The following is a 25,729-nucleotide window of genomic DNA, read 5'->3' as shown; positions in this document are numbered from 1 at the left end:
GAGTGATGTGTTGAAGTCTCCCACAATTATTGTGGAAACATCAATTCCTTCCTTTAGTTTTGCCAGTGTTTCTCTCATGTATTTTGTGGCACCTTGATTGGGCGCATAGACATTTATGATTGTTATTTCTTCTTGTTGAATTGCCCCTTTTATTAGTATGTAGTGTCCTTCTTTGTCTCTCAAAACATCCCTGCATTTAAAGTCTATTTTATCTGAGATTAATATTGCTACACCTGCTTTCTTTTGGCTGTAGCTTGCATGAAATATTTTTTTCCATCCTTTCACTGTCAATTTCTGTGTGTCCCTGTGTCTAAGATGAGTCTCTTGTATGCAACATATTGATGGTTCATTTTTTTTTGATCCATTCTGCCAATCTGTATCTTTTAATTGGGGAGTTTAATCCATTTACATTCAACGTTGTAACTGTGAAGGCATTTCTTGAATCAGCCATCTTATCCTTTGGTTTATGTTTGTCATATATATTTTTCCCCTCTCTCTATTAATATCCTTTATTGTACCCATACCGAATCTCTTTAGTACTGAACCTTTCTCCAAGTCTCTCTGTCCTTTCTTTGTTTGTCTGTAGGGCCCCCTTTAGTATCTCCAATAGGGCAGGTCTCTTGTTAGCAAATTCTCTCAGCATTTGTTTGTCTGTGAAAAATTTAAGCTCTCCCTCAAATTTGAAGGAGAGCTTTGCTGGATAAAGTATTCTTGGTTGGAAATTTTTCTCACTCAGAATTTTAAATATATCGTGCCACTGCCTTCTCGCCTCCATGGTGGCTGCTGAGTAGTCACTACTTAGTCTTATGCTGTTTCCTTTGTATGTGGTGAATTACTTTTCTCTTGCTGCTTTCAGAACTTGCTCCTTCTCTTTCGTGTTTGACAGTGTGATCAGAATATGTCTCGGAGTGGGTTTATTTGGATTTATTCTATTTGAAGTTCACAGAACATTTATGATTTGTGTATTTATGGTGTTTAGAAGATTTGGGAAGTTTTCCCCAACAATTTCTTTGAATACTCTTCCTAGACCTTTACCCTTTTCTTCCCCTTCTGGAACACCAGTGAGTCTTTTATTTGGACGTTTTATATTATCTATCATATCCCTGCGGTCCGTTTTGATTTTTTCAAATTTTTTCCCCATTCTTTCTTTTATGCTTTCATTTTCCATTCTGTCATCTTCCAGGTCACTGATTCGTTGTTCAACTTCCTCTAGTCTTGTACTATGAGTGTCCAGAATCTTTTTAATTTGGTCAACAGTTTCTTTAATTTCCATAAGATCATCTATTTTTTTATTTAGTCTTGCAATGTCTTCTTTATGCTCTTCTAGGGTCTTCTTGATATCCTTTGTATCGCGTACTATGGTCTAATTGTTCATCTTTAGTTCTTTGAGTAGCTGCTCTAGGTGCTGTGTCTCTTCTGATATTTTGATTTGGGTGCTTGGGCTTGGGTTATCCATATCGTCTGATTTTCTCATATGCTTTATAATTTTCTGTTGTTTTTGGCCTCTTGGCATTTGCTTAACTTGATAGGGTTCTTTTAGGATTTGTAGACCAATTGAAGTCCTTATCTCTAATTTATCAGATCTACAGCTTCGTGGAGTACACTTTCTCTAACTAACCAGCAGGTGGCATCCACAAGCCACCTGTTCTCCACAAGGCAGTTCTCCCCTGCTTTGCCTTTGTGGTGAGTGGGGGAGTGAGTCTTGTGGGGTCCAATTGGTGTACCAAGCTTGCGTGTGTAGTTGGTGTTGCCCGCCCTGTATATGGGGGGTGTTTCTGGGCAGTCAGGGAGGGGGGGTGGCTCTAACAATCAAATCTCCCTGGTGATCCTGGAGTTTTAAAGCTGCTGCAATAGTCTAATCCTTCAGTTCAGTCCTGCCACAGTTTGTCTCTGCCACTGACCCACAAGTCCTTGGTATTGGCGTATGGCTCCTGAGACTTGCAAGTGGGTCCCTCTTCCAGGCTGTGCACCCCCTGGTCCTCTGTTGAGGAATGACTGTGCTATGTCACAGGGCAGTTCTGAGCTGCTGGGCTGTGTAGGGAGGCTCCCAGTCTGCTGACATGATGGCTGAATGGGGCTTTGTTAATTCACACTGCTCCACCTTCCCAACTCTGGGACAATCAGCTGAGGGTGCAGGGAAGGCTAATGTCCACATCCAGTTTTGTGGTGTGTGCCTGTTATTTGAAGCACTTCTGTCACACTGGGTTGTCTGGGGCAGCTCTGGGCTATGGGGCTGGCGATGGGCAGTTGTGTTTCCTGTCCACCAGGATGATGGCTGTGAGTGGACACCCCCATTTTCTTGGGAAGTTGTGGTGTTTAGTGAATTTTCTCAGCCACTGGAGTATTGCCTTTTGTCTCAGAGCTCTCTTAGTTCGGCTCTTGTCTTGACCTGCCCAAATTGCAAGTATTTGAAGCTTTCTGTATTGGGCTTCTTAGAGTAATTGTTTTAGAAAAAGAAAAAAGGATTAAAAAAAAACACAAAAGGGCCCTCCTCACAGATCTAATGGGTTATTGAAATGCTAAGAGACAAAGCAATTAGGGCCATTAAGGAAAGGTCCACAGGGCAGAGAGATCAGCTTTTCTTCGGGATTTGCATATGAGCCTCAGGGCCTGAGCTCTGCCCTTCCCCTTTCTATGTTCACCAGAACTCCAAAAATCCTCCGCTTTTATTTTGGAGTTTTTTGTGCTGTTTTTTTTCTATGCCTGTCTCCTCTCTGCTGGGCTGGCTGCTCTCAGATTCTCTGGTGTCTGGTCTCAGCCTATCTATGGTTGGAGTCTGGATCAGTAGAATGAGTTTCCGATAAGGGCTGCCACTGCAGTTCTCCCTTCTCCTTCCTGGAGCTGACAGCCCCTCCTTCCACGGGACTGAGCCTGGCAGGGAGGGGTGCGGGTCCCCTGGCCACAAAAACTTACAGATTTCGCTGATCTCAGCACTTCCACGTTTTCATGAGTGTTGTATGAAGTATGCCCAAAGTCAGATTGCTCTGTGGTGTCCAGTCCACGCAGTTCCTGGCTTTCTACCTACTTTCCTGGAGGAGTAACTAAAACATACAGCTCACCAATCTGCCATCTTACCCCGCCTTCTCCTTCATGTCCTTTATATCCTGTGCCATGCTCTCGTTCTTTGATCGTAGTCCTTTGATTAATTGTGCCAAGTACTGTGTCTCTTCTGATATTTTTATTTGGGTGTTTGGGATTGGGTTCTCAATATTGTCTGGTTTTATCATATGCTTTAAGATTTTCTGTTGTTTTTGGCCTCTTGGCATTTGCTTTGCTTGATAGGTTTCTTTCAAGTTGTAAAAAATATGAATCTAATTTTTCAGATCTACAACTTGGTGGCATACACTTTCTCTAACTAACCAGCAGATGGCATCTGTTAGTCACCTATTCCCCTCGAGTCAGTTCTCCTCAACTTTGTCTTTGTCATGTGTGGGGAAATGATTCTTGTGGGGTTCAATTGGTGCACCAAGTTTGGGTGTGTTGTTGGTGCTGTCCGCCCTGAATGTGGGACGTGTCTGGGTGGTTAGGGAGGCAGGGCAGCTTTAATAATCAAACCTCCCAGGTGTTCCTGGAGATTCAAGGCTGTTGCAAGAATCTGAACTTCATTTTAGTCTCACCACAGATTGTCTGTGCCGCTGACCCACAAGTCCCTGGCACTGGAGTAGGGACCTTGGGTTTTCTGAGCAGGCCTCCCTTCTCAGCTATGATCTACTAGGACCTCTGCTGAGGGAAAGCTGTGCTACATCACAAGTGCGCGCTGTCCCTCCAGGGAAGCCCCGGGCTGCCGGGCCGTGCAGCCTGATGCAAAGATGGCTGAATGGGGTGTCTCAATCCCCGCCCCCCTTTTCGCACAGCTCCGCCTTCCTAGTTCTGGAACAGCTAGCTGTGTATGCACCCAAGGCCTCTGTCCACAGCCAATACTGTGGCGTGTGTGCGGTGCCGTGGGATACACTCCGTCACACTGGGTTTCCTGGCGCGGCTCTGGGCTGTGGGTCCGGCCCCAGGCAGGAGTGTCTCCAGCCCACTGGGGAGCCGGCTGCAAGCAGCATGGTTTCTTTCCCCTTTTGGCCCTCCCCTCTGCCCCCCTGGCCCTGAGGGAATCAGCTGTGGACTATCCTCCAAACTAGACACTGAGCGGTTGCACAGCCCGCTCCTGCTTCACTGCGCGGTTCTCACTGTCATAACTGCAGCTGCTCTCGGGGTTTTTTTTTTTTTAAAGATCTAGTCCTCCTCCAAACGCCAACCCCCAGTTTCTGCAGCATGGCCGTGGGACTTTCAGCTGGTTCACTCACTCATTTCAGAATGCAGACTCCCAGTTTCACCAAGTGCACAGTCCCTGTGGCTTTAGCAGACCTTGTCCGACTAGTGCATCGCTGGGACTGGTGTTCTGGGTCACTTTCTGGTTTTTATCTAGTATTTTTCATGGAGGTGTTTTTTTCCCCTGTCTCACCTAGCCGCCATCTTAGGTTCTCCCCTCTTGTATGTTTTTATTTTCTTAAGATGGAATCTTAGATGAGTGATCTTAGATCTTTCTTCTTTTCTAACAAATTTCCATCTGAACACTTTTTGCAGTATCACACACATTTTGATAAGTTGTATTTTCATTTTCATTTAGTTGAAAATGTATTTTAATTTCTCTTTAGACTTATTTGGCCCATGTGTTATTAAGAAGTATGTTGTTTAATAACCAAATATTTTGGGATTTTCTCTCTCTGTTGTTTTTTTCCTACTTTAATTCCACTGTTGTCTGAGAGCATACTTCATATAATCTATAACTTTTAAATTTTAAGGTGTGCTTTTGACCCAGGATGTGATCCATCTTGGTCAATGTTCCATGTGAACTCAGGAGAATGTATATTCCACTGTTGTCAGAGTAATCTGTAAATTCCATTAGATCCATTTGATTGATGGAGCTGTTTAGTTCAGCTCTGTCCTCACAATTTTCTGCCTATAGGATATTTCAATTGCTGGATGACAGGGATGAAGTCTCCAGCTATAAAGCAGATTTGTCTGTTTCCCCTTAGAGTCTATTAGGTTTTGCCTCATGTATTTCAGTGTTCTCTGGTAGAGCACATACACATTTTGGCTTGTTGTGTTCTTGGAAATTTACCCCTTTATCATTTTGTGATGCCCCTCTATCCCTGATAATTTTCCCTGGTGTGAAATCTGCTTAGTCTGAAACTAATATGGCTAATCCAGCTTTCTCTTCATTAGAGGCTGCTCGGTATGTCTTTCCCCATCCTTTACTTTTAATCTCTCCGTGTTTTTATAGTTGAAGTAGATTTCATGTTGACAACATACAGTTGGGCGGTTTTTTAAATTATCTCCTCTGCTATTCTCTTTTAATTGTATTTAGACAATTTACATTTAAAGTGACTTTATATATATAGTTGGAATAATATCTACTGTATTTGTATTTCTTTTTGTTTCCCTTGTTCTTTGCTTGTGTGTGTGTGTTTTTTTTTCCTTTGCCTCCTCTGGTTTTATTTTTATATGATTCCATTTTCTCTTCTCTCTTAGTGTATCAATTTTACTTCTTCTTAAAATTCTTTTAGTAGTTGCCCTAGGGTTTGCAGTATACACTTACTGCCATTGCAGGCCCACTCTCAGACACTGCTCTCCCACTTCACAGCTAGTGCAGAACTTCTAACAGAGCACCCCCACTTCCACCCTCCAGCCCTTATCACTTTACCGCCCTGCCTTCACTTACCATACACAGCAGTCATCCATATCTTGTCGCCATTATTACTTTGAACAAATTTTTATCTGTTAAGTTAGTTTAAGATATAAAAAATATAAGATTATATCTTATCCCCATCTATTCTTTCTCAAATGCTCTTCCTTTACATAGATCTGAGTTTCTGACCTATATAGTTTTCCTTATCTCTGACGAAGTCTTTTCACATTTCTTGTAAAGCAGGTTTCCTGGAAAAAGCTCCCTCAATTTTTATTTGTCTGAGAATACCTTTTTTCTCCTTCACTTTTTTTTTTATGTTTTAACATATTTATGATAAGTTTGTTTATAGTATGACAGAAATGCCTTCAACTTTCAGACACTGAAAAAACAAAACAAAACACCCTAAGTAAACAAAAGGTATGAAGGGTCGGGTTACTTATTAGTAAAAATGATACATACCTCCATCAATGTTTATACCAAATTCTTAAAAGTATTTAAAAAAATTTGTGTCTTCTAATTGTCAGTGTATTCATGTGATGGAAGAAGATACAAGGCAATTAATAGAAATAAAAAAAACTTAAACTATTCCAATTCCTAAAACAAGAAATAAAGATTATTGTTGTTGCTTGAAAAATATGCTTCACTTTTCATCTCAAATTCACTTTAAATGCTTGACTTATAATTTCATAGCAAAAATATTCTGTTACCTCTCTGGATAGACAGGTTTCACAAAACAGTTATCAATTAAAGTTGAAAAAATTACTTGATAATTTTAATCACAATCAATGACTGACTGATTAGTGAATCAACAATTTATTCAGTGATAGAGACGACATGCAGACCTAAACTGGGAATGATCTGATAATTATTTGCTGTGTAATTCTGCCCATTAGTAATACTTAAGGCAAGAATTTGATATTTGTTTCATTCAGTTGCACTATGTTTCCATGTGATTTGATAAAAAAAATAAATGTACACAATGTCAAGCTTTTCCCCCTTCCTCCCTCCCTCTCTCCCACCCTCTCTCCCTTCCTAGAGCAGCACAATGATTTGGGGGTTGGTTGGTGCATACAGAGAACCTGAGGGGAAAAGTACAAAGTGGCACATACCACCAGTGCCAATCCTCATCTCATATGGTTACAACTAAGGATAAATTACCTTTTGTGTTACTCCCTTTTCTTTAGAATGTAATCAAAGCCATTAATGAACTTGAGGGATAAACACAATACATACACAACCTTATGCAAAATACTTTTCATAATGTGGTATTTTGGAGCTTTATGTACCCCAGAAAAGGCCCTGTTCTTTTAAATCCATTCATGAGGACGCAGACCTGTTATGGGTGTGGCCTTTTGATTAGATTGTTTCAATTGAGATGTGACCCTGCCCATTCATGGTGGGTCTTAATCCCCTTGCTGGGGTCCTTTATGAGAGGATAAAGGACACACAGAAAATGCTGAGAGCTCAGAGAAGCCCCAGAGAAGCTGAGAGATTAGGACACATCCACAGACGCTGAGAAAGGAGCCACTGAAGCCAGAAGCTGGAAGCAGTGAAACCCAGGAGAGAAGGACCCGCAGACACCGGCCATGTGCCTTAGGAAATGTGTGTTACCACTGACCGTCTCCTCTATGTGACTTCCTAGTGTAGGGGATGCACGTAGACCCTCCTTCCTAGGACACTGGCAAAGGATGGACTTGTCCCTGCATTTTCCCGCCCAACAAGGACAGCTTTGGGCTGTGGCTGGCGGGCACGCGGGCCAGTGTCCTCAGGTGGCCGGGCAGCATCTACCACGCGGGCGGCAGGTGCACCTTCACTTTGGAAGGATAATGTCACTGGATACAGAATTGTAGGTTGGTGGGTTTTTTCTTTCAATGCTTTAAATATTCCACTCCACTCACTTTTTGCTTGCATGGTTTCTGAAGAGAAGTGTGATGTGATTTTTATCTTTGTTCCTTTATAGTTACAGGATTTTTCCCTTCTATTTCTTTTTCAAGATTTTCTCTTTGCCTTTGATTTTCTGCAGTTTGAATATGTTAAGCCATATGTGTAGGAATTTTTTTTTTTAATCCTGCTTGGTGTTCTCTGAGCCCCCTGGACTTCATTAATTATTGACAGCCCTCAGTCATTATTACCTCAAATATTTATTATTTCTTTCTTTTCTTCCTCTTGTTATTCTTATTATGTGCATGGAACACCTTTTGTAATTGTCCCCCAGTGTTCCAGCTTTAATTTTTTTTTTCTCTCTTTGCATTTCACGTTTGGAAGTTTCTATAAACAAATCTTTAAACTCAACTGATTTTTTTCTTGGACTTGTCTAGTCTACTGATGAGCTCACCCAAGGCATTCTTCATTTCTGTTATAGTGTTTTTGATTTATAACACTTACATTTTTAAACTTTTTAAAAAAGACTTTTAAAGAAACAGGAAAGTTACAAAAATAATGCAAACATGATACAGAGAACTCCAGCACACACCTCTGCTCCCCCCATTTTGTCATTTGCTCTATCATTCATCTGTCTATCTTTCTACCTGTCTATCCATTTTATTAAAATTGAATGTAGGCTGAATGCATCCTGCTCTCTGAACACTTAATACTGCCAAGGACATTTCCTAAGAACCAGCATGTTCCATATGTAATTACCTTAAATGCAGTCATCAGATTCAAGAAATTTAATGTTCATAGAAAGCTTACAGTGGATATTCCATCTTTTCCATATGTCCCAATAATGTCTTTTTGAGCCTTTTCTCCTTCCTTATTAGATCCTGTCCAGGATCACATATTGCATTTAGTTGTCATTGACTCTTCAGTTGTACTTTTTTTTTAAATTATGGAAACATATTTACAGCATAAGCTTTCCAATGTCAATCCCCCCCAAACACACCATTCAGTGGGATCAATCACGTTCACAATGTGTTATTCCCCTCACCACCCTCCATTACCACAATTTTCTCATCTCCCCAAACAGAATCCCTATAGCTATTTTTCATTAATTTTCCATACTTCCTGCCCCCATCTCTACCAATCTGTACTCTAATTTCTGTCTCTATGAGCTTGCATATTCTATATTTTCTTTGTAGTTTTCATAAGGCTTAAATTTAACACCCTAAATCTATAACAACCTCTTTTGCATTAATACCAACTTAACTTCAGTAGTATACACAAACTATGCTCCTATATTCCTCCATCCCCACCTTTATGTAGTTCTTCTTAAAAATTGCAGGCTTATAAATTATGAGTTAAAAATCACTGATTTATCATCACATTTTATGCGTTCGCCTTTTAGATCCTGTAGGAAGTAAAAAGTGGAGTTACAAACCAAAAATACAATTGCACTGGCATTTACATTTTCCTGTCATTACCCTCACCAGAGATCTTTATCTCTTCATGAGGCCTTTATCTATTGCCTGTTGTCCTTTCCTTTTAACCTGCAGAACTCTCTTTAGCATCTCTTGTAGGGCATGTCTAGAGTCAATGAACTCCCTCAGCTTTTGTTTATCTGAGAATGTCTTTAACCTCTCCCGCATTTTCTGAAAGACAGTTTTGCCAGATACAGATTCCTGGTTGGCAATTTTTTGCCGTCAGCACTTTACACGTCATGCCACTCATCTAGCTGGCCTCTGTGGTTTTAATAAGAAATCAGCACAATCTTATTGAGGCTCCCTCACATGGGGTGCCTTGCTTTTCTTTTGCAGCTTTCAGAATTCTATTTTTGGCATTCAACTGTTTGACTTCAATATGCCATGGTGTGGGTCTATTTGGGTGCATCCTGTTTGGAGTTCACTGAGTGTCTTGGATGTATATGTTCATGTCTTTTGTTAAATTTGGGTATTTTCAACCATTAATTCTTTGAAAATTCTCTCTACTGCTTCCTCTCTTCTCCTTCTCGGACTCCCAAAGTGCGTGTGTTGGCACGCCTGATGGTGTCCCCCAGGTTCCTGGGGCTCTTTCCCTTTTTCTTCATTCTTTCTTCTTTCTGCGCCTCAGATGGAGTGATTTCAATTGTCTTACCTTCAAGTTCATTGATTCTTTCTTCTGCCAGCTCCAATCTGCTGTTGCCCCCCTCTAGGTAGTTTTTAATTTCTGTTCTTGTGGTCTTTAGCTCTGTTTGGTTCTTTTTCATAATTTCTGTTTCTCTACTGATAATTCTCTTTGTGTTCATCTATCATTTTCCTGATTTCCTTTAGTTCTTTCCATTTTTCTTTTAGCTCTTTGAACATACTTAGGATATTTTTTAAAAAGTTTTTGTCTGGAATGTCCCAGGTTTGGCCTCCTCATTGTTGTTCTCTAATGCTTTAATCTTCTTCTTTGCCTGGGCCATTATCTCCTGTTGCTTTGTATGTTTTGTAATCTTTTGTTGAATCTTGACATTGTGATATTTTAATGTGTTACCACTGGAATTAACATTCTGAGGTGACTGTTCCTTAAGCTTGCATGCAGCTAGTGTTACAACAGAGCTTTCCTGGAATGCCAGGAGCTAACAAGACAAAGAAAGAGATAAAGAAAACACCTTTCTGAGTTTTGCAGATTGACGTGCCTGAGTGCTCTCCTTCAGGGCTTATCTGCACAATGTAGTTTGAGGGCAGAGGGTAAGCACCTCCCTGGTCTTTTCAGCGTATGCAGGAGTCCCCCTGTTTACATGGCTAAGAATCTCCCCTTTCTAGGAAACACTTTCCTCACAGTCTGGGCACTGCACTCTATGTCCTTCAGCCAGCATTCCCCTGCCCCTGGCACCACAACTTGACTTTCTCCGACCCCATTCTGTAGGAGAGCTTGGTGAGCTGCTGCGGTCGCGGTTACTACTTCTAGGGGGAGAGGCGGCCGGTAGCCGAGCCCTCAGCTCTCGGGGCTGCTCAAGGGGTACCGGCGGCGGGGGCTCTTTCCCGGAGGCGAGGGCGAGGCGGAGGACGTGGCCAGGGTCCTTGGCGAGAGGCGTGCAAGGAGGGCGGCGATAGGGACAAGACACTCTTCATCCAGTAGGAGTATGCGCCAAAGAGATTTATTCAGGGGTGATTACAGGTTATATAGGCTGGTAATAAGGGCAGGGCTGGAAAAGAGGTGAAGTAGCCTTAAATGGCAATATTGAAGGGATAGGGGCTAGGATTGGTTCTGAGAGAACGCCGGAACCGTTGCAGCGGGGCGGGGGTGTTCTGGCCACGGGCATGCGCGCTGGCGGTGGCAGGAGTGGCCTTGGCACCAGGGAGTGAGTGGGTAAGATAAGGAAGTGGGGAAAGGGCAGTTGGGAGAAAGGCGGTTTCCTCCGGCAAGCCTCCCCTGCCAGTGGCATTTTGGGTGAGGAAAAGGGAGCTGCCTTGACCTCGCTCCCCAGGCTCGGGGGGGCTGCAGAGGGCACTCACGCCCGTACCTACTACCCTCCCCAGGGGGTGATATCAGGTCCCCTGGCCCAGGCCTGGTAAGTTGAGGTACAAGCTCAGACACCCGCAAGCTGCCTTCTGTATGCAGGGCAGGCTTTAAGACAGTCCCTCAAACCACCACCACACAGACTGGGCCAGGCGTACCTGCTCGCAGTACATGCAGAGGGTCTCTCTTCCTAAGTACATGCAGAGGGTCTCTGTGCTCCATGCTGGGAATGTGGGCCGGCTCTGCACTGAGCTGGTGAGGGGTGGGGGAGGAGCCAGCCAGGGCGCCACAAGATCCTACTGCTTTTAAGATGCCTTTTCCTGATTTGGTGCATGCCGTATTACTGCAGTACTTTAATTGTTTTCTGGTGCTTTGAGAAAGATGTTCCGTCCAGTTCTTCTTGCTGGTTGTTCAAAGCTCCTGTGGCGGCGACGGAGTCCTGACGCTTCTCACTCCAACTAGATCAGGGTGTGGTTCTCTAGCATTTGATTTTGATTCTTTCTTAGTGTTTCCATCTTTCTGCTTACATTACCCATGTGTTCTTGTATGTCATCCATTTTTACATTACAGTCCTTAGCACATTAATTGTAGTTATTTTAAATTCCCAGTTTGATAATTCTGGAATCTCTGCCATATTTGAGTCTCATTCTGATGCTTGTCCTGCTTCTTTAGACTGTGTTTTTTTTTTTGCCTTTTGACATGACTTGTCATTTTCTGTTGGAAGTCAGACATGAGGTATAAGGTAATAGGAACAGAGGGTAAATAGGCCTTTAATGTGGGATTTTCTGTGTATTGGGCTAGGAGTTAGGCTGTGTTTACTGTTTTTTGTTGGCACAGGTGTCAAAGGCTAAAATTTCCTCTAGTGTCCTTGTTTCTGCCTCCCCTGCTGTCTTTGGGTTTCCTGCAGACTTCTTTTTAAATAGGCTCTGAACTTTGCAGTTCTTTTCAGCTGCAATCCCTGTTCTTATCCAGGGGCCTACTGATGTGGGACGAGAAAGGTCCTATGACCTTACAATAAGATCTCCGTGTTTTAGTGAGCCTGGGACCCTGAGTTGGGACCAGTGCTCCTCAGCAGTGTTTTTTTTCACCCCTCAGGTGACGCAGGAAGGCTAAAGGGGGCTGGCGCTGGACATTTCCTTTCCCATTGTGGAAGGCTAGATGGGGCTGGAGTTCGGTGTGTCCACCACGTCTCATCCGGCTCCTGCAACGCTCCTGCCGGTTAGGTGCTGTAAGAGGGTTTCCTGGGGGACAAGCATTGGTGAGGGGGGAGAGAACACTGTTTCACACAGTTGCTTGCGCCCTTCCTGTGCTGGAAGCAGGGGGAGATGTTTCTCTGCTCTTCACAGTGGTGATGGCGGGGGTCTCCCTAAGGCAGGGCCCCCTGGAGACCTCATCTCTCAAGTGCATCCATACCCAGTGGCCAGCAATAAGTCCATGATCCTGAGAGCTTTCCTGCTAATGCTGGCTCCAGCAGCAGTTTCTGCTCTTGATTCGCTGTGCCTCCCGGTTTTTGGGGTAGTGGGTTTTCCGTGACCTCAGTTCTCTGATGGATCTAAGAAGAGTTGTTCCAGGCATGTATTTGTGTATTAAATATGCACTTTACTTCCACGCATTCAGGCATTCGCTCCACAAACGTTCACCGAGCGCCTGCGCCGGGCTGAGGGGTAGGTGCAGCCTGCGGCGGCGCCGACCTTGTCCCGGGGGCCTGCTGCAGGCCGGGAAGCCGGGCCGCGGGGAACTGGGGAGGCCGCTGCGCCCGGAGGGAGGGCAGGAGGGTCCTGCGGGCCCCAGTGGGGGGACACGGCCCCCGGGACGGCGCTGCCGGGCCACGGCGTCGGGCCAGGGGGGCGCACGCGCCCCTCCCCGGTTTCCCGCGCCCCTCGGCGGGGCGGAAACCCCCTTCGCCGCGGGCCCTGTCCCGGCGTCCCGCGCTATCCGGTGGGTCCCTCCAGCACCCTTACGGCCGGGGAATCTGAGGCAGGAGAGCGGGAGCAACCACCGGCCGCAGGGAGGCCTCTCCGAAGCCTGAGGGAGCCCGGCTGTGGGACAACGCCGGAGCCGCCCGGGAAGCGGGGTCCCGGGGCGGGCGAGGGGAGGGTTCCGGTGCGGCGGGTCCGGGGGAAACGCGCTGGGCGGGGCTCCGGCGCCTCACTGGGCGGGGCTAGCCAGGCGCTCGGGGAAGGGCCTCAGCTGCTCCGCGGTAACGACCAAGGTGACGCCCAGACGGCGCCAGCGGACGTCGAACGCCATCGCCGGCCCAGGCCACGCCCCAGCCGTCGTGACGCCGCCGCCAGCCCCGCGGCCTGCCGGGAGACATAGTCCGGAGAGTCTTAGGAAGAGAGACTACAAATCCCAGCGAGCCCCGCGGTGTCCCTACAAGCAGGACGACGCCGCGGACCTTCCCCGCCCCGGCGCCTGCCGGGACTTGCAGTCCAGCTTCTGCGGAGCCCTGGCCCGGGGCGCGCGGCGGGACTCGGTGTCCCAGAGAGCACCGCGGCCGGGCCACGACGCCGCGCTCAGCGCTCGCCGCCGCCAGCCTTTCTCCGGCGCCGCCGCCGCTACCGTTGCTTCGGGGTTGAGGGACCCGGGTTTCCCCAGACTGACCGAGGCTGCGGGTGGGGGCCTCCGCGGGCACTGCGGAGCGGGCCGGGGGAGGCCGGGATGGAGCCCCCCGGAGGTGGGCGCGCCGCCGGGAGAGCTGCACCGGGCGGTTGGGGAAGGGGCCGAGCGCGGGGTGGGGGTCCCGGAGCGGAGGGAGGCCGCGGGGCTGGCCGCGCGGTGGGGGGCGAGTCGGGGGGCGGGCACCCGGGGCGGCCGGCTAGGGAGGACTCCGCGGCGAGGCCGCCCGGGGGCTGGGGTGCCGCGGCCGGCGAGGCTCTCGGGGGGTGCGGGTGTTTTTCCGCGGCCTCCTGGCTGCAGCCCCGCGGCCGGTGGACCTGGGGGGCGCGGCCCGGCGCGGGGGAGCCCCGAGAGCCCCGGACCGGGCTGCGAGCCTGTTCTCCCCGCCACAGCGCACTGAAGCCGAGCGGGCGAGCCGGGTGCCGGAGCGTCAGGGCGGCCTCTGGGGCCTCCTCGCGTTGCAGGCGGATGGTCTGACGGCCGCGGGGGCCATGGCTCACCTCAGGGGATTTGCCAGCCAGGTAAGGGGCGCGCTTCTCGGTGTGTGTGAGTGTGGAGCCCCTGAGACCCCTGGCTGCCGCGGGTCGGGCGGTGCGCCGGCTGGCTCACCGGGGGTGGGAGGTGGCTCCGGCCGGGCGGGGAGAACCCGGCCCCCACGGGCCAGGCGTCCGGAAGGGCGGCCACCGAGGGTCCGGGATCCGAGTAAGCGGTGTCCACGCCTGGGGAAGAGCGCGTGCGGGCGTTCCCAGGCGGCGGGGGTCCTGGAGGGCCCGGCTGCCCTCCTGCTGGGGTCGGCTGCGCCCCGGACCGCCAGGTGCAGCTGCGGGCGCGGCTGGCGCGCTGGGCGACTTGTTTTCTGGGACCCGCCGCCCCAGCTTTTGTTCCTTCAAAGAAAGGTGCGGTTTAAAGGTGACTGAGAGACCGGAGCCCTCGGCCCGCGCGCCTCCCCTCGGCCGGCCGTTTGGTTATGTTGTCGGGAGGTGCTGGGGTCGCCTCTTACAAGGCGGAGTGCGGCCCTCGCAGCACGAGCGCTGGGGCGGGGCCGCGGGGCAGCCCGGGGAGGGGCTTGGGGAACCCCTGGCCTGGCTGCCGGGCGGGCGCTGTGAACCCGCTGGGGTCATGGGTGGGTGGGGGGCTGGGGGTTGCCGATGGGGGCCGAATGAAGCCGACAGGGTTTGGGTTCATTTTTGACGTTTTATGTCTGATGACTGCATGATTAGGATCCCGAGAGAAAGGTCTGCCTCCGGCTTGTTTCCAAGAGCTGCAGGAGTAGCTGCCGGGTCCCTGAGTGAGAAGGGAGAGCTCGGCGCTGCCCTGGGACTGTGGGGCGCAGTCCTCCGTGCTCCTAGCCGGTTCTCGTCCTTGGCCCGGTGGTCTGGTGGACGGAACCTTTCCTGCCTCTGATCAGACCCAGGGAGGGGGCGTGGGGACACGGAGGAGTTGGAGAAGGCCCCAAAGGGAAGAAATGCCCTTTGCCCTTTTCGCGGTAGCCCTAAGCAGGCCCGCTGGCAGGCAGAAGCGTCCCCCCTCCCCCAGCAGCTTTGGGGTGTGTGAGGGCGGGGGGCTTGGTCCTGGGGCATTCTTCTCTTGGTGGGGCTGGGAACGGGCAGTCCCTGGGATGCACTTGTAGGGCCAGGCCCGTCAGCACCTGTGGTGGTGGGACCTGCAGAATGCTGGCCATGTACAGCCCAGAGCTGGGCCCAGGGGTCTCAGCGCCTGTTCTCTCTGAAGCCCCCTGCCCTGCCCAGGGGATTCTCTCTTCCGACTGCCACAGGGGCCCAGCCCTGGCCCCTGCACCCTGCCCGGAAGCCCCGATGGAGAGCAAGCTGTGTCCTCATGGTCAGAGGAGAGCAGGATGGTCACTGACACAGGCCTGAGGAGAGGGACGGGGTCCCTGAGAGTTGGAGGGACGGTGTGCTGGGTGATGCTGCTTGGCCCAGTCCTGCCCCCTCCGGGGCATCTTACAGGAGAAGGAGTGGGCTCAGGCACCCCCAGCCCTCCCTGAGTCTCCTGCCTGCTGTTGGGGCTGAACAGGCTGGGGCTGGGGCTGAGGCTGAGGCTGGGGGCAGTTCTGCTGCTGAGGAGGCATTTTGACAGTGGTGCTGACAGGTGCTGACAGGTGCTGAGCAGGCGGCCAGGTGGAAGGAGGCTGTGACTGGCACAGTCTCGGCCTGATGGAGAGCCATGTGGAGCGGCTGCTTCCCAGGCTGCTCGGTGTCTAGGACAGGGCGGGCAGCTGGGGCACCCCTGCCTGACAGTGCAGAAGGTGCTTTTGGGAACAGAGGTCTCAGGGGCTCCTTGACTGCTCAGTGACCAGCAGCCACGGTGGAATTGCTTCACCTGGCTCTGCTCTCCTCTCAGGTAGGGGCCGGGTCCATGCCCCAGCCTGGAAAAAGCTGAGCAGCTGGGACTGTTATCAGCCACATGCTGACAAGAAAATAGGCGTCCCACTTGATTTCTCACTGCTCCTGGCTTCCCTGTAGAATGTGTGGCAGACAGGGGCAGAACGGCTCGGGCCCTGAGGGCTCTGGGTGGTGGGGTCTTTCCAGGCGATCCGCTCTCTTTCTGTGCACCCGAATCCCTCTTGACCTTTGCTTTGGGGATGCATTGGTCTCCAGCCTCCTTGGCCGCAGGTCGGCTCTAGGTGTTTCCCAGGTGTCCTTTCCTCCACGCTGCAGGCCTTGACCCTGGGCTGCCAGGTCCGCCTGGGCCGCCTTCTGGGGAAGCAGCAGGAAGGCCGCGTGTGGCTCTAGGCCCAGGCCCTGCCGGGCAAGCCTGGGCTGGAAGGACTCTGTGGCCATGGGTAGCTTCTGTGTCCCTCAGCGTCTGTGTTCTGTGAGACTCTCCGGTGCGGCACCCTCCTCTCTGAGGCCCGGGGCGGCAGCTGGGTGGCCATCTGCCGAGCCCCTGCCTGGGGAGGCCTGCAGCGCTTGTCACTTGTTGGAGGGAGGTGCTTTTCTTCTTTTGTCCTTAACTTTTTATTTACATTTCAAACTTACAGGACACTTGTAAAGTAATACAAAATCTCTACAGTGAACTCCAGTGTACCCTGTACCCAGATACCCAGATTTATCAGCTTTTAACTTTTTGCTATTTTTGCTGTAGTATTTTATTTATTTTCTAAATATTAAAATAATTTTTTTGTTAGAGAAGTTTTGGGTTTACAGATAATCATTTGTATACAGGATACTGATATATCAGCCTATTACTAACACATTTCATTGGTGTGGTACATTTGTTACAACTGATGAAAGCAAATTTTTTAATTGTACTATTAACTGCAGTCCATAATTTAGCTTGTGATTCACTCTGTGTTGTGCAGTTTCATGGATTTAAAAAAAAAATTTTATTCTAGTAACATAAACAATCTAAAATTCCCCCTTTTAACTACATTCAAATTTATAACTCAGTGCTCTTAATTTCATTCAGAATGTTGTGCTCTTATTACCACCATCCATTACCAAAGCTTTCCATCATCCCAGACAGAAACTCTGTACATTTTTTTGTGTGTGAAATATAACATACGTTTATCTACAGGTGATAAAATAGTGATAACTTTTAAATTACAATTTAACAAGTAGTTAGGAAATTTCAAAGAATGTTAAGGGTTACAATTCCACAAATTCAGTTATTTCCTTATTGTGAAATATAACGTATGCAGAAAGGTGATAACTTTCAAAGTTTAATTTAACGAGTAGTTATATAGGTAATTTCAAAGAATATTGTGGGTTACAGTTCCATGGTTTTGGTTATTTCCTTATTATGAAATATAACATATACAGAAAGGTGATAACTTTCAAAATACGAGTAACTATAGAGCAAATGTCAAAGAATGTTATGGGTTAGTTCCACCATTTCAGTTATTTCCTTTTACCTATTATAGTACCCTAGCATCTTAAAAATATATACATATTTATGGATAAAGATTCAGTATTCATAATCCTTTGTTAAATCCTATCTTGTCTGTTGCTATCCCTTCCTCTTATTTAATCACTTTCTTGATTTTCAGGGGTGTCTAGGCAGTGGCCACCCTAATATGTTCATATTGAAAATGGGTGTGGACCTCTGGGTTTTAGGACTTCTGTGGCATAGGAACACTCTGGTGGATATAAGTTTCTGAAAAATAAACTTAGTGAGTCAAGCTTTTATAGAATCTCAGATAGGGACCTAGGTATTTCGGGACTACTGTTGTTGGGGCTTGGCATACTGTGGCCATTCGGCATATCTAGCTGGAGCTTGCATAAGAGAAACCTCCAGGATAGCCTCTTGACTCTATTTGAAATCTCTTAGCCACTGTAACCTTATTTTGTTACCTTTCTTTTCCCCCTTTTGGTCAATAAGTCATTCTCAATCCCTTGATGCCCGGGCCAGGCTCATTTCTGGGAGTTGTTCCCAACGTCACCAGGGAGATTCACTCCCCTTTGAGTCATGTCACTTGTAGGGGGGAATTTAATGAATTTATTTGCTGAGTTGGGCTTAGAGAAAGGCCACATCTGAGCAACAGAAGAGGCTCTCTGGAGGTGCCTCTTAGGCATAATTATAGGAAGGCTTAGCCTTCCACTTACAGCCATAAATTTCATAAGAGCAAGCCTCAAGTGGAGGGCTTGACCTATTAAGTAGGGGGTTCCTAATTTCACATAGCATGTATTCTGCCAAGGTAAACAATCAGTATCTCACGTTATCTTCATTTGGTTATACAGTCATCATCACTCTGAATTTTAAACAATTATCATAATATAGAACATCCCAAAGCTCTTATCTGCCCCCAATTATTCATCTCTAGTATTAGTGTAGTACTGGTAAGGTATTCCTAATAAATAGTCTATAGTATGTAACGGGTGGCTCTTCCATGTGCCACTCTGTTGTTAAGTCTTTGCACCAGTGTCATACCTTAGAAGTGTATCATGCAAACATTTATTTATATTTGTAGTGCTAATTTGTGGGTTTCATGCCTTTAAAAAACCACTTTCGATCATGTTTGCCTTCAACGCGGCACTGATACTTATAATCCCGTTAACCAATAATCATCACCCCTGTACATTCCCATACCTTTAAGTTTACCCTCATTAACATATCTGTACATATTAGGTAATCATTCCCCCTTCCCTAACTTCTGTCTTTCTCTAGATCCCCTTATATTTCACATTATAAGACACTGAGTTTACGTTGTTCAGGGAGTTCATCTTAAGTGATAACATACAGTATCTCTCCTTTTGTTTCTGACTTATTTCACTAAGCATTATATCTTCAAGTTTCTTCCATGTTATGTTTTAAAACCTCGTTCCTTCTTACTGCTGTGTAGTATTCCATCTTGTATTTATACCACATTTTGTTTATCCACTTGTCTGTTGAAGGGCACTTAGATAGTTTCCATCTTTTGACAATTGTGAATATTGCTGCTGTGAACATCAGTGTGCAAATGTCTGTTCGTATCATTGCTTTCAGATCTTCTGGGTATATACTGAGAAGTGGAATTGCTGTATTATAGTTTAACTCGATATCTATTTTTTGGAGGAACTGCCAAACTTTCTTCCACAGTGACTGGACCATTATACATTCCCACCAGCAATTAAGAGTTCCAATTTCTCCACATCCTCTCTAGCATTTGTAGTTTCCTGTTTGTTTAATGGCAGTCGTTCTTACTGGTGTGAGATGATATCTCATTGTGGTTTTGATTTGCATTTCCCTGATTGCCATTGAAGATGAGCATTTTTTCATGTGTTTTTTAGCCAGTTGTATTTCCTCTTTGGAAAAATATCTTTTCATATCTTTTGCCCATTTTATAATTGGGCTGTTTTTACTATTGTCATTGAGTTGTAGGATTTCTTCTTATGTGCAGGGTATCAGTCTCTTATCAGATATATGTGTTCTGGTTTGCTAATGCTGCCCTTATGCAAAATACAAGAAATGGATTGGCTTTTATAAAGGGGGTTTATTTGGTTACAAAGTTACAGTCTTAAGGCCATAAAGTGTCCAAGGTAAGGCATCAACAATAGGTACCTTCGCTGGAGAATGGCCATTGGCATCCGGAAAACCTGATAGCTGGGAAGGCATGTGGCTGGTGTCCGCTTGCTCCCATGTTGTATTTCAAAATGGCTTTCTCCAAAATGTTGCACTTGGGGCGTTTTGTCCTCTTTTAGCTGCAGGTCCTCTTCAAAATGTCACTCTCAGTTGCTCTCCAAGATGTTGCTCACAGTAACACCTCCAAAGAAATTATCCAAACGTTTCACTCATAGTTGATTGAGTCACCTCTCCATAGAAACACTCAATCAAAGGATTCCAATCTAATCAACACTATTACATCTGCCCCCACAAGATTGCATCAAAGAATAGGGCTTTTGGCGGGACATAATATATCCAAACTAGTACAGCCATTTTGAAATGTAACCAGGGAGCAGATGCCAGGCACGTGCCTTCTGAGCTAATGTAGGTTTTCTGGACACCATGGCCATCCTCCAATGAAGGTACCCTATGGTTAATGCCTTACCTTGGACATTTTATGGCCTTAAGACTGTAACTTTGTAACCAAATAAACCCCCTTTGTAAAAGCCAATCCATTTCTGGTGTTTTGCAAAACAGCAGCATTAACAAATCGGAACAAAGAGATTGGTCTGTAATTTTCTCTTTTGTAGTATCTTTGTCCGACTTTGGTATTAGGGTGATGTTGGCTTCATAGAATGAGTTAGTAGCTTTCCCTCTTCAGTTTTTTTGAAGAGTTTGAGTAGGATTGGTCTTAATTCTTTCTTGAATGCTTGGTAAAATTCACATGTGAGGCCATCTGGTCCTGGGCTTTTCTTTTTTGGGAGTTTTTTTGGTTATAATTTTTTTTTTTTAATTTTGATTGTTCACATACCATACAATTATCCAAAGATCGAAAATGTATAATCAGTTGTCCCCGGTACCATCATACAGCTGTGCATTAATCACCACAATTAATTTTTTTAGAACATTTTTATTATTCCAGAAAAGAACTAAAGACAAAAAAAAAAGGAAACTCAAATCCTCTCATATCCCTAGCCACCCCCCCCTATTGTTGACTCATAGTGTTGGTAGAGTACCTTTGTTACTGTTTATGAAAGAATGTTAAAATACTACTAACTGTAGTTTATAGTTTGCAATAGGTATATTTTTTTCCCTACATGCCCCTCTATTGTTAACTTCTAGTTATAGTGTCATACATTTGTTCTGGTTCATGAGAGGGATTTCTAATATTTGTACAGTTAACCACAGACATTGCCCACCACAAGGTTCACTGTTTATACCTTCCCATCTTTTAACCTCCAACTTTGCTTCTGGTGACATATGTGACTCTGAGCTTCCCCTTTCTGCCACATTCACGCACCATTCAGCACTGTTAGTTAATTCTCACAAGGTGCTATCATCACCTCTGTTCATTTCCAAACATTTAAGTTCAACAGAGTTAACATTCTGCTCATAATATGCAAACGCTCCCCATTCTTTAGCCTTGTTCTATATCCTGGTAACTTATATTTCATGTCTATGAGTTTACATATTATAATTATTTCCTATCAGTGAGTCCCCAGCAATATTTGTCCTTTTGTGTCTGGCTTATTTCACTCAGCATATTGCCCTCCAGGTTTCTTCATCAACCCAGTTTTTTTTAAGATGGTTTTGTTCACACACTATGCATTCCATGCTAAGTAAACAATCGATGGTTCCTTATATAGTCACATATTTATGTATTCACCACCCTCACCACTATCTATATAAGGGCATCTTCATTTCTTCTGCAAAGCAGGAGGAAGAGTCAAAGAACATAGAGAGGCAAGAGAAAAAGAAAAAAGAAAGAAAACAACAAAAAACAAACAAAAGAAACCAGCATGACAGCTAGGAAGCAGCAAAAGGAAAGATAACCTTAAACTAAAGTAGAATAAAGAGTCAGACAACATTACCAATGCCAAGAGTCCCATACCCCTCCCTTATGCCCCTTATATGCAGTTAGCCTTGGTATATTGCCTTTATTACATTAAAGAAAGCCTAATACAATGTTTCTGTTAATTATAGTCTCTGGTTTGCATTGATTGTATTTTTCCCCCAATACCTCCTTATTTTTAACACCTTGCAAGGTTGACATTCATTTGTTCTCCCTCATGATAAAGCATACTTGTACATTTTATCAAAATTGTTGAACACTCTAGGTTTCATCAAGTTATACAGTCCCAGTCTTTATCTTTTTATCTGGTGTCCCATATGTGCTTAACCTTCCTCTTTCAAACATATTCATAGTTATCTTTGTTCAGTGTACTTACATTTACCATTACCCAAAATTGTGTTCCAAACCTCTCACTCCTGTCTTTTCCTTTCTGTCTGTAGTGCTCCCTTTAGCATTTCCTGTAGAGCAGATATCTTGTTCACAAACTCTGTCATTGTCTGTGTGTCAGAGAATATTTTGAACTCTCCCTCCTATTTGAGGGACAGTTTTGCTGGATATAAGATTCTTGGTTGGCTGTTTTTCTCTTTCAGTATCTTAAATATATCACACCACTTCCTTCTTGCCTCCATGGTTTCTGCTGAGAAATCCACAAGTCTTATCAAGTTTCCTTTGTATGTGATGGATCGCTTTTCTCTTGCTGCTTTCAGGATTCTCTTGTCTTTGACTTTTTTTTTTTTTTTTTTTTTCCATTTTTATTGAGATTGTTCAGATACCATACAATAATCCAAAGATCCAAAGTGTACAATCACTTGCCCCTGGGTACCCTCATACAGCTGTGCATCCATCACACTTAATTTTTGTTCAATTTTTAGAAACTTTTCATTACTCCAGATAAGAAATAAAGTGAAAGATGAAAAAAGAAAAAAAGAAAAGGAAACTCTAAACCTCCCCTATCCCTAACCAACCCCCTCAATTGTTGACTCCTAGTATTGATTTAGTACGTTTGTTACTGTTTATGAAAAAATGTTGAAATACTACTAACTGTAGTATATAGTTTGTAATAGGTATATAGTTCTTCCCTATATGCCCCTCTATTATTAACTTCTAATTGTATTGTCATACATTTGTTCTGGTTCATGAAGTGATTTCTAGTATTTGTACAGTTGATCATGGACATTGCCCACCATAGGATTCAGTTTTATACATTTCCATCTTTTGACCTCCAACTTTCCTTCTGGTGACATATATGACTCTGAGCTTCCACTTTCCACCTCATTCACACACCATTCGGCGCTGTTAGTTATTCTCACATCTTGCTACCAACACCCCTGTTCATTTCCAAACATTTAAATTCATCCTAATTGAACATTCTGCTCATACTAAGCAAGAGCATCTACATTTCTTCCACAAGGCAGGAGGGACAGTCAAAGAAGGTAGAGAGGCAAAAGAAAGAGGAAACAAAAAAAAAATGACAGCTAGGAAGCAGCAAAACGAAAAATAACCTTAAATCAAAGTAGAATAAAGAATCAGACAATACCACCAATGTCAAGTCTCTAACATGCCTCCCCTATCCCCCCCCCTTATCTGCATTCACCTTGGTATATCACCTTTGTTACATTAAAGGAAGCATAATACAATTATTATATTACTTACAGTCTCTAGTTTATGCTGATTGCATCCCTCCCCCAATGCCTCCCCATTTTTAACACCTTGCAAGGTTGACATTTGCTTGTTCTCCCTCGTAAAAGAACATATTTGTACATTTTATCACAATTGTTGAATACTCTAGATTTCACCAAGTTACACAGTCCCAGTCGTTATCTTTCCTCCATTCTTGTGGTGTCTCACATGCTCCCCATCTTCCTCTCTCAACCGCATTCTTAGTTACCTTTGTTCGGTGTACTTACATTGTTGTGCTACCATCTCCCAAAATTGTGTTCCAAACCACACACTCCTGTCTTCTATCACCCTGTAGTGTTCCCTTTAGTATTTCCTGTAGGGCAGATGTCTTGTTCACAAAGTCTCTCATTGTCTGTTTGTCAGAAAATATTTTGAGCTCTCCCTCATATTTGAAGGACAGCTTTGCTGGATACAGGATTCTTGGTTGGTGGTTTTTCTCTTTCAGTATCTTAAATATATCACACCACTTCCTTCTTGTCTCCATGGTTTCTGCTGAGAGATCCGCACATAGTCTTATTAAGCTTCCTTTGTATGTGATGGATTGCTTTTCTCTTGCTGCTTTCAGGATTCTCTCTTTGTCTTTGACATTTGATAATCTGATTATTAAGTGTCTTGGCATAGGCCTATTCATATCTCTTCTGTTTGGAGTACGCTGCGCTTCTTGGATCTGTAATTTTATGTCTTTCATAAGAGATGGGAAATTTTCATTAATTATTTCCTCTATTATTGCTTCTGCCCCCTTTCCCTTCTCTTCTCCTTCTGGGACACCAATGATACGTACATTATTGTACTTTGTTTCATCCTTGAGTTCCCGGAGACATTGCTCATATTTTTTCATTCTTTTCTCCATCTGCTCCTTTGCGTGTAGGCTTTCAGGTGTTTTGTTCTCCAGTTCCTGAGTGTTTTCTTCTGCCTCTTGAGATCTGCTGTTGTATGTTTCCATTGTGTCTTTCATCTCTTGTGTTGTGCCTTTCATTTCCATAGATTCTACTAGTAGGTTTTTGAACTTTTGGTTTCTGCCGTATACATGCCCAGTTCTTCCTTTACAGCCTCTATCTCTTTTGCAATATCTTCTCTAAACTTTTTGAATTGATTTAGCATTGGTTGTTTAAATTCCTGTATCTCAGTTGAAGTGTACGTTTGTTCCTTTGACTGGGCCATAACTTTGTATTTCTTAGTGTAGGTTGTAATTTTCTGTTGTCTAGGCATGGTTTCCTTGGTTATCCAAATCAGGTTTCCCAGACCAGAACAGGCTCAGGTCCCAGAGGGAAGAAATATTCAGTATCTGGTTTCCCTGCAGGTGTGTCTTAGAAAATTGCTCCACCCTTTGATGCCTCGGGTCACTGTGCTTTTCTGCCCAGCAGGTGACGCCTGTTAGCCTATAATTCTTGACTGGTGTGAGGAGGTGTGGCCATGTTCCCCCAGGCTCTGGGGTCTGGTTCTGAATGGAAAGGGCCCCACCCCTTCCCTCCTAGAGAAGACAGACCCCTCAGGTGGAGGTCATTAGCATTTCAATGGTCTCGCTCTCTGCTTGTGCTGTCTCCACCCTTCTCCGCTTCACAGCCCTGGAAACTGAAAATGGCTTTCTCCACTGAGCCGAAAAAGAATCAGATAGCCCCCTTCAGACCCAGTCCAAGGCTCTCCAAGGTCAGTCGTCACCCAAAGCCTCTGTCTGTTTTTTGGGGATGGGTACCTGTAGTGAGCAGTTCACACTCGCTACTTAAAACCCCAGTTGGAGCTCAGCTGAGCTATATTCACTTGCTGGGAGAGAGCTTCTCTCTGGCACCACGAGGCTTTGCAGCTCGGGCTATGGGGGAAGGGGTCTCCCAACCTGGTTCCGCAGGTTTTACTTACAGATTTTATGCTGTGTTCTAGGGCATTCCTTCCAATTCAGGTTGGTGTATGATGAATGGATGGTCTTGTTTGTCCCCCCGCAGTTATTCTGGATTATTTACTAGTTGTTTCTGGTTTTTTGTAGTTGTTCCAGGGGGACTACTTAGCTTCCACTCCTCTCTATGCCGCCATCTTGCCCGACTCCTCCTGTCTTTGACTTTTGATAATCTGATTATTAAATGTCTTGGTATAGGCCTATTCAGATCTATTCTGTTTGGGGTATGCTGTGCTCCTGGATCCGTAATTTTATGTCTTTCGTAAGAGATGGGAAATTGTCATTGATTATTTCCTCTATTATTGCTTCTGCCCTTTTCCCTTCTCTTCTCATTCTGGGACACCCATGACATGTACATTCCTGCATTTCATTTTGTCATTCAATTCCTGGAGACATTGCTCATATTTTTCCATTCTTTTCTCTATCTGTTCTTTTCTGTGTAGGCTTTCAGGTGTCTTGTTCTCCAGTTCCTGAGTGTTTTCTTCTGCCTCTTGAGATCTGCTGTTGTATGTTTCCATTGTATCTTTCATCTCTTGTGTTTTGCCTTTCATTTCCATAGATTCTGCCAGTTGTTTTTTAAAACTTTCGATTTCTATCTTATTTATGCCCAGTG

At 45.5% G+C, this 25,729-nt stretch overlaps 1 protein-coding gene across 4 annotated transcripts in view; it reads left to right on the top strand.

Annotated features, from left to right (window-relative positions):
- Positions 1-13,133: 13,133 nt before the first annotated feature.
- STK25 (serine/threonine kinase 25) overlaps positions 13,134-25,729 on the top strand; it is a 29,759-nt gene continuing 17,163 nt past the window's right edge. The window contains exons 1-2 of one of the 4 annotated variants that reach the window (XM_037848482.1): positions 13,134-13,712; positions 14,047-14,175. In XM_037848482.1, coding sequence (XP_037704410.1) covers positions 14,146-14,175 — 30 coding nt within the window. In that variant the 5' untranslated portion in view covers positions 13,134-13,712; positions 14,047-14,145. The remainder of the gene's footprint in view (positions 13,713-14,046; positions 14,176-25,729) is intronic. The other 3 variants (XM_037848480.1, XM_037848479.1, XM_037848481.1) reach the window with 3 other exon arrangements.

Source organism: Choloepus didactylus, chromosome 9, assembly GCF_015220235.1.
Source record: "Choloepus didactylus isolate mChoDid1 chromosome 9, mChoDid1.pri, whole genome shotgun sequence".
NCBI classification, from domain to species: Eukaryota; Metazoa; Chordata; class Mammalia; order Pilosa; family Megalonychidae; genus Choloepus; species Choloepus didactylus.
Note: the sequence above shows the minus strand (reverse complement) of the source record. Positions and strands in the feature narration are given on the sequence as shown.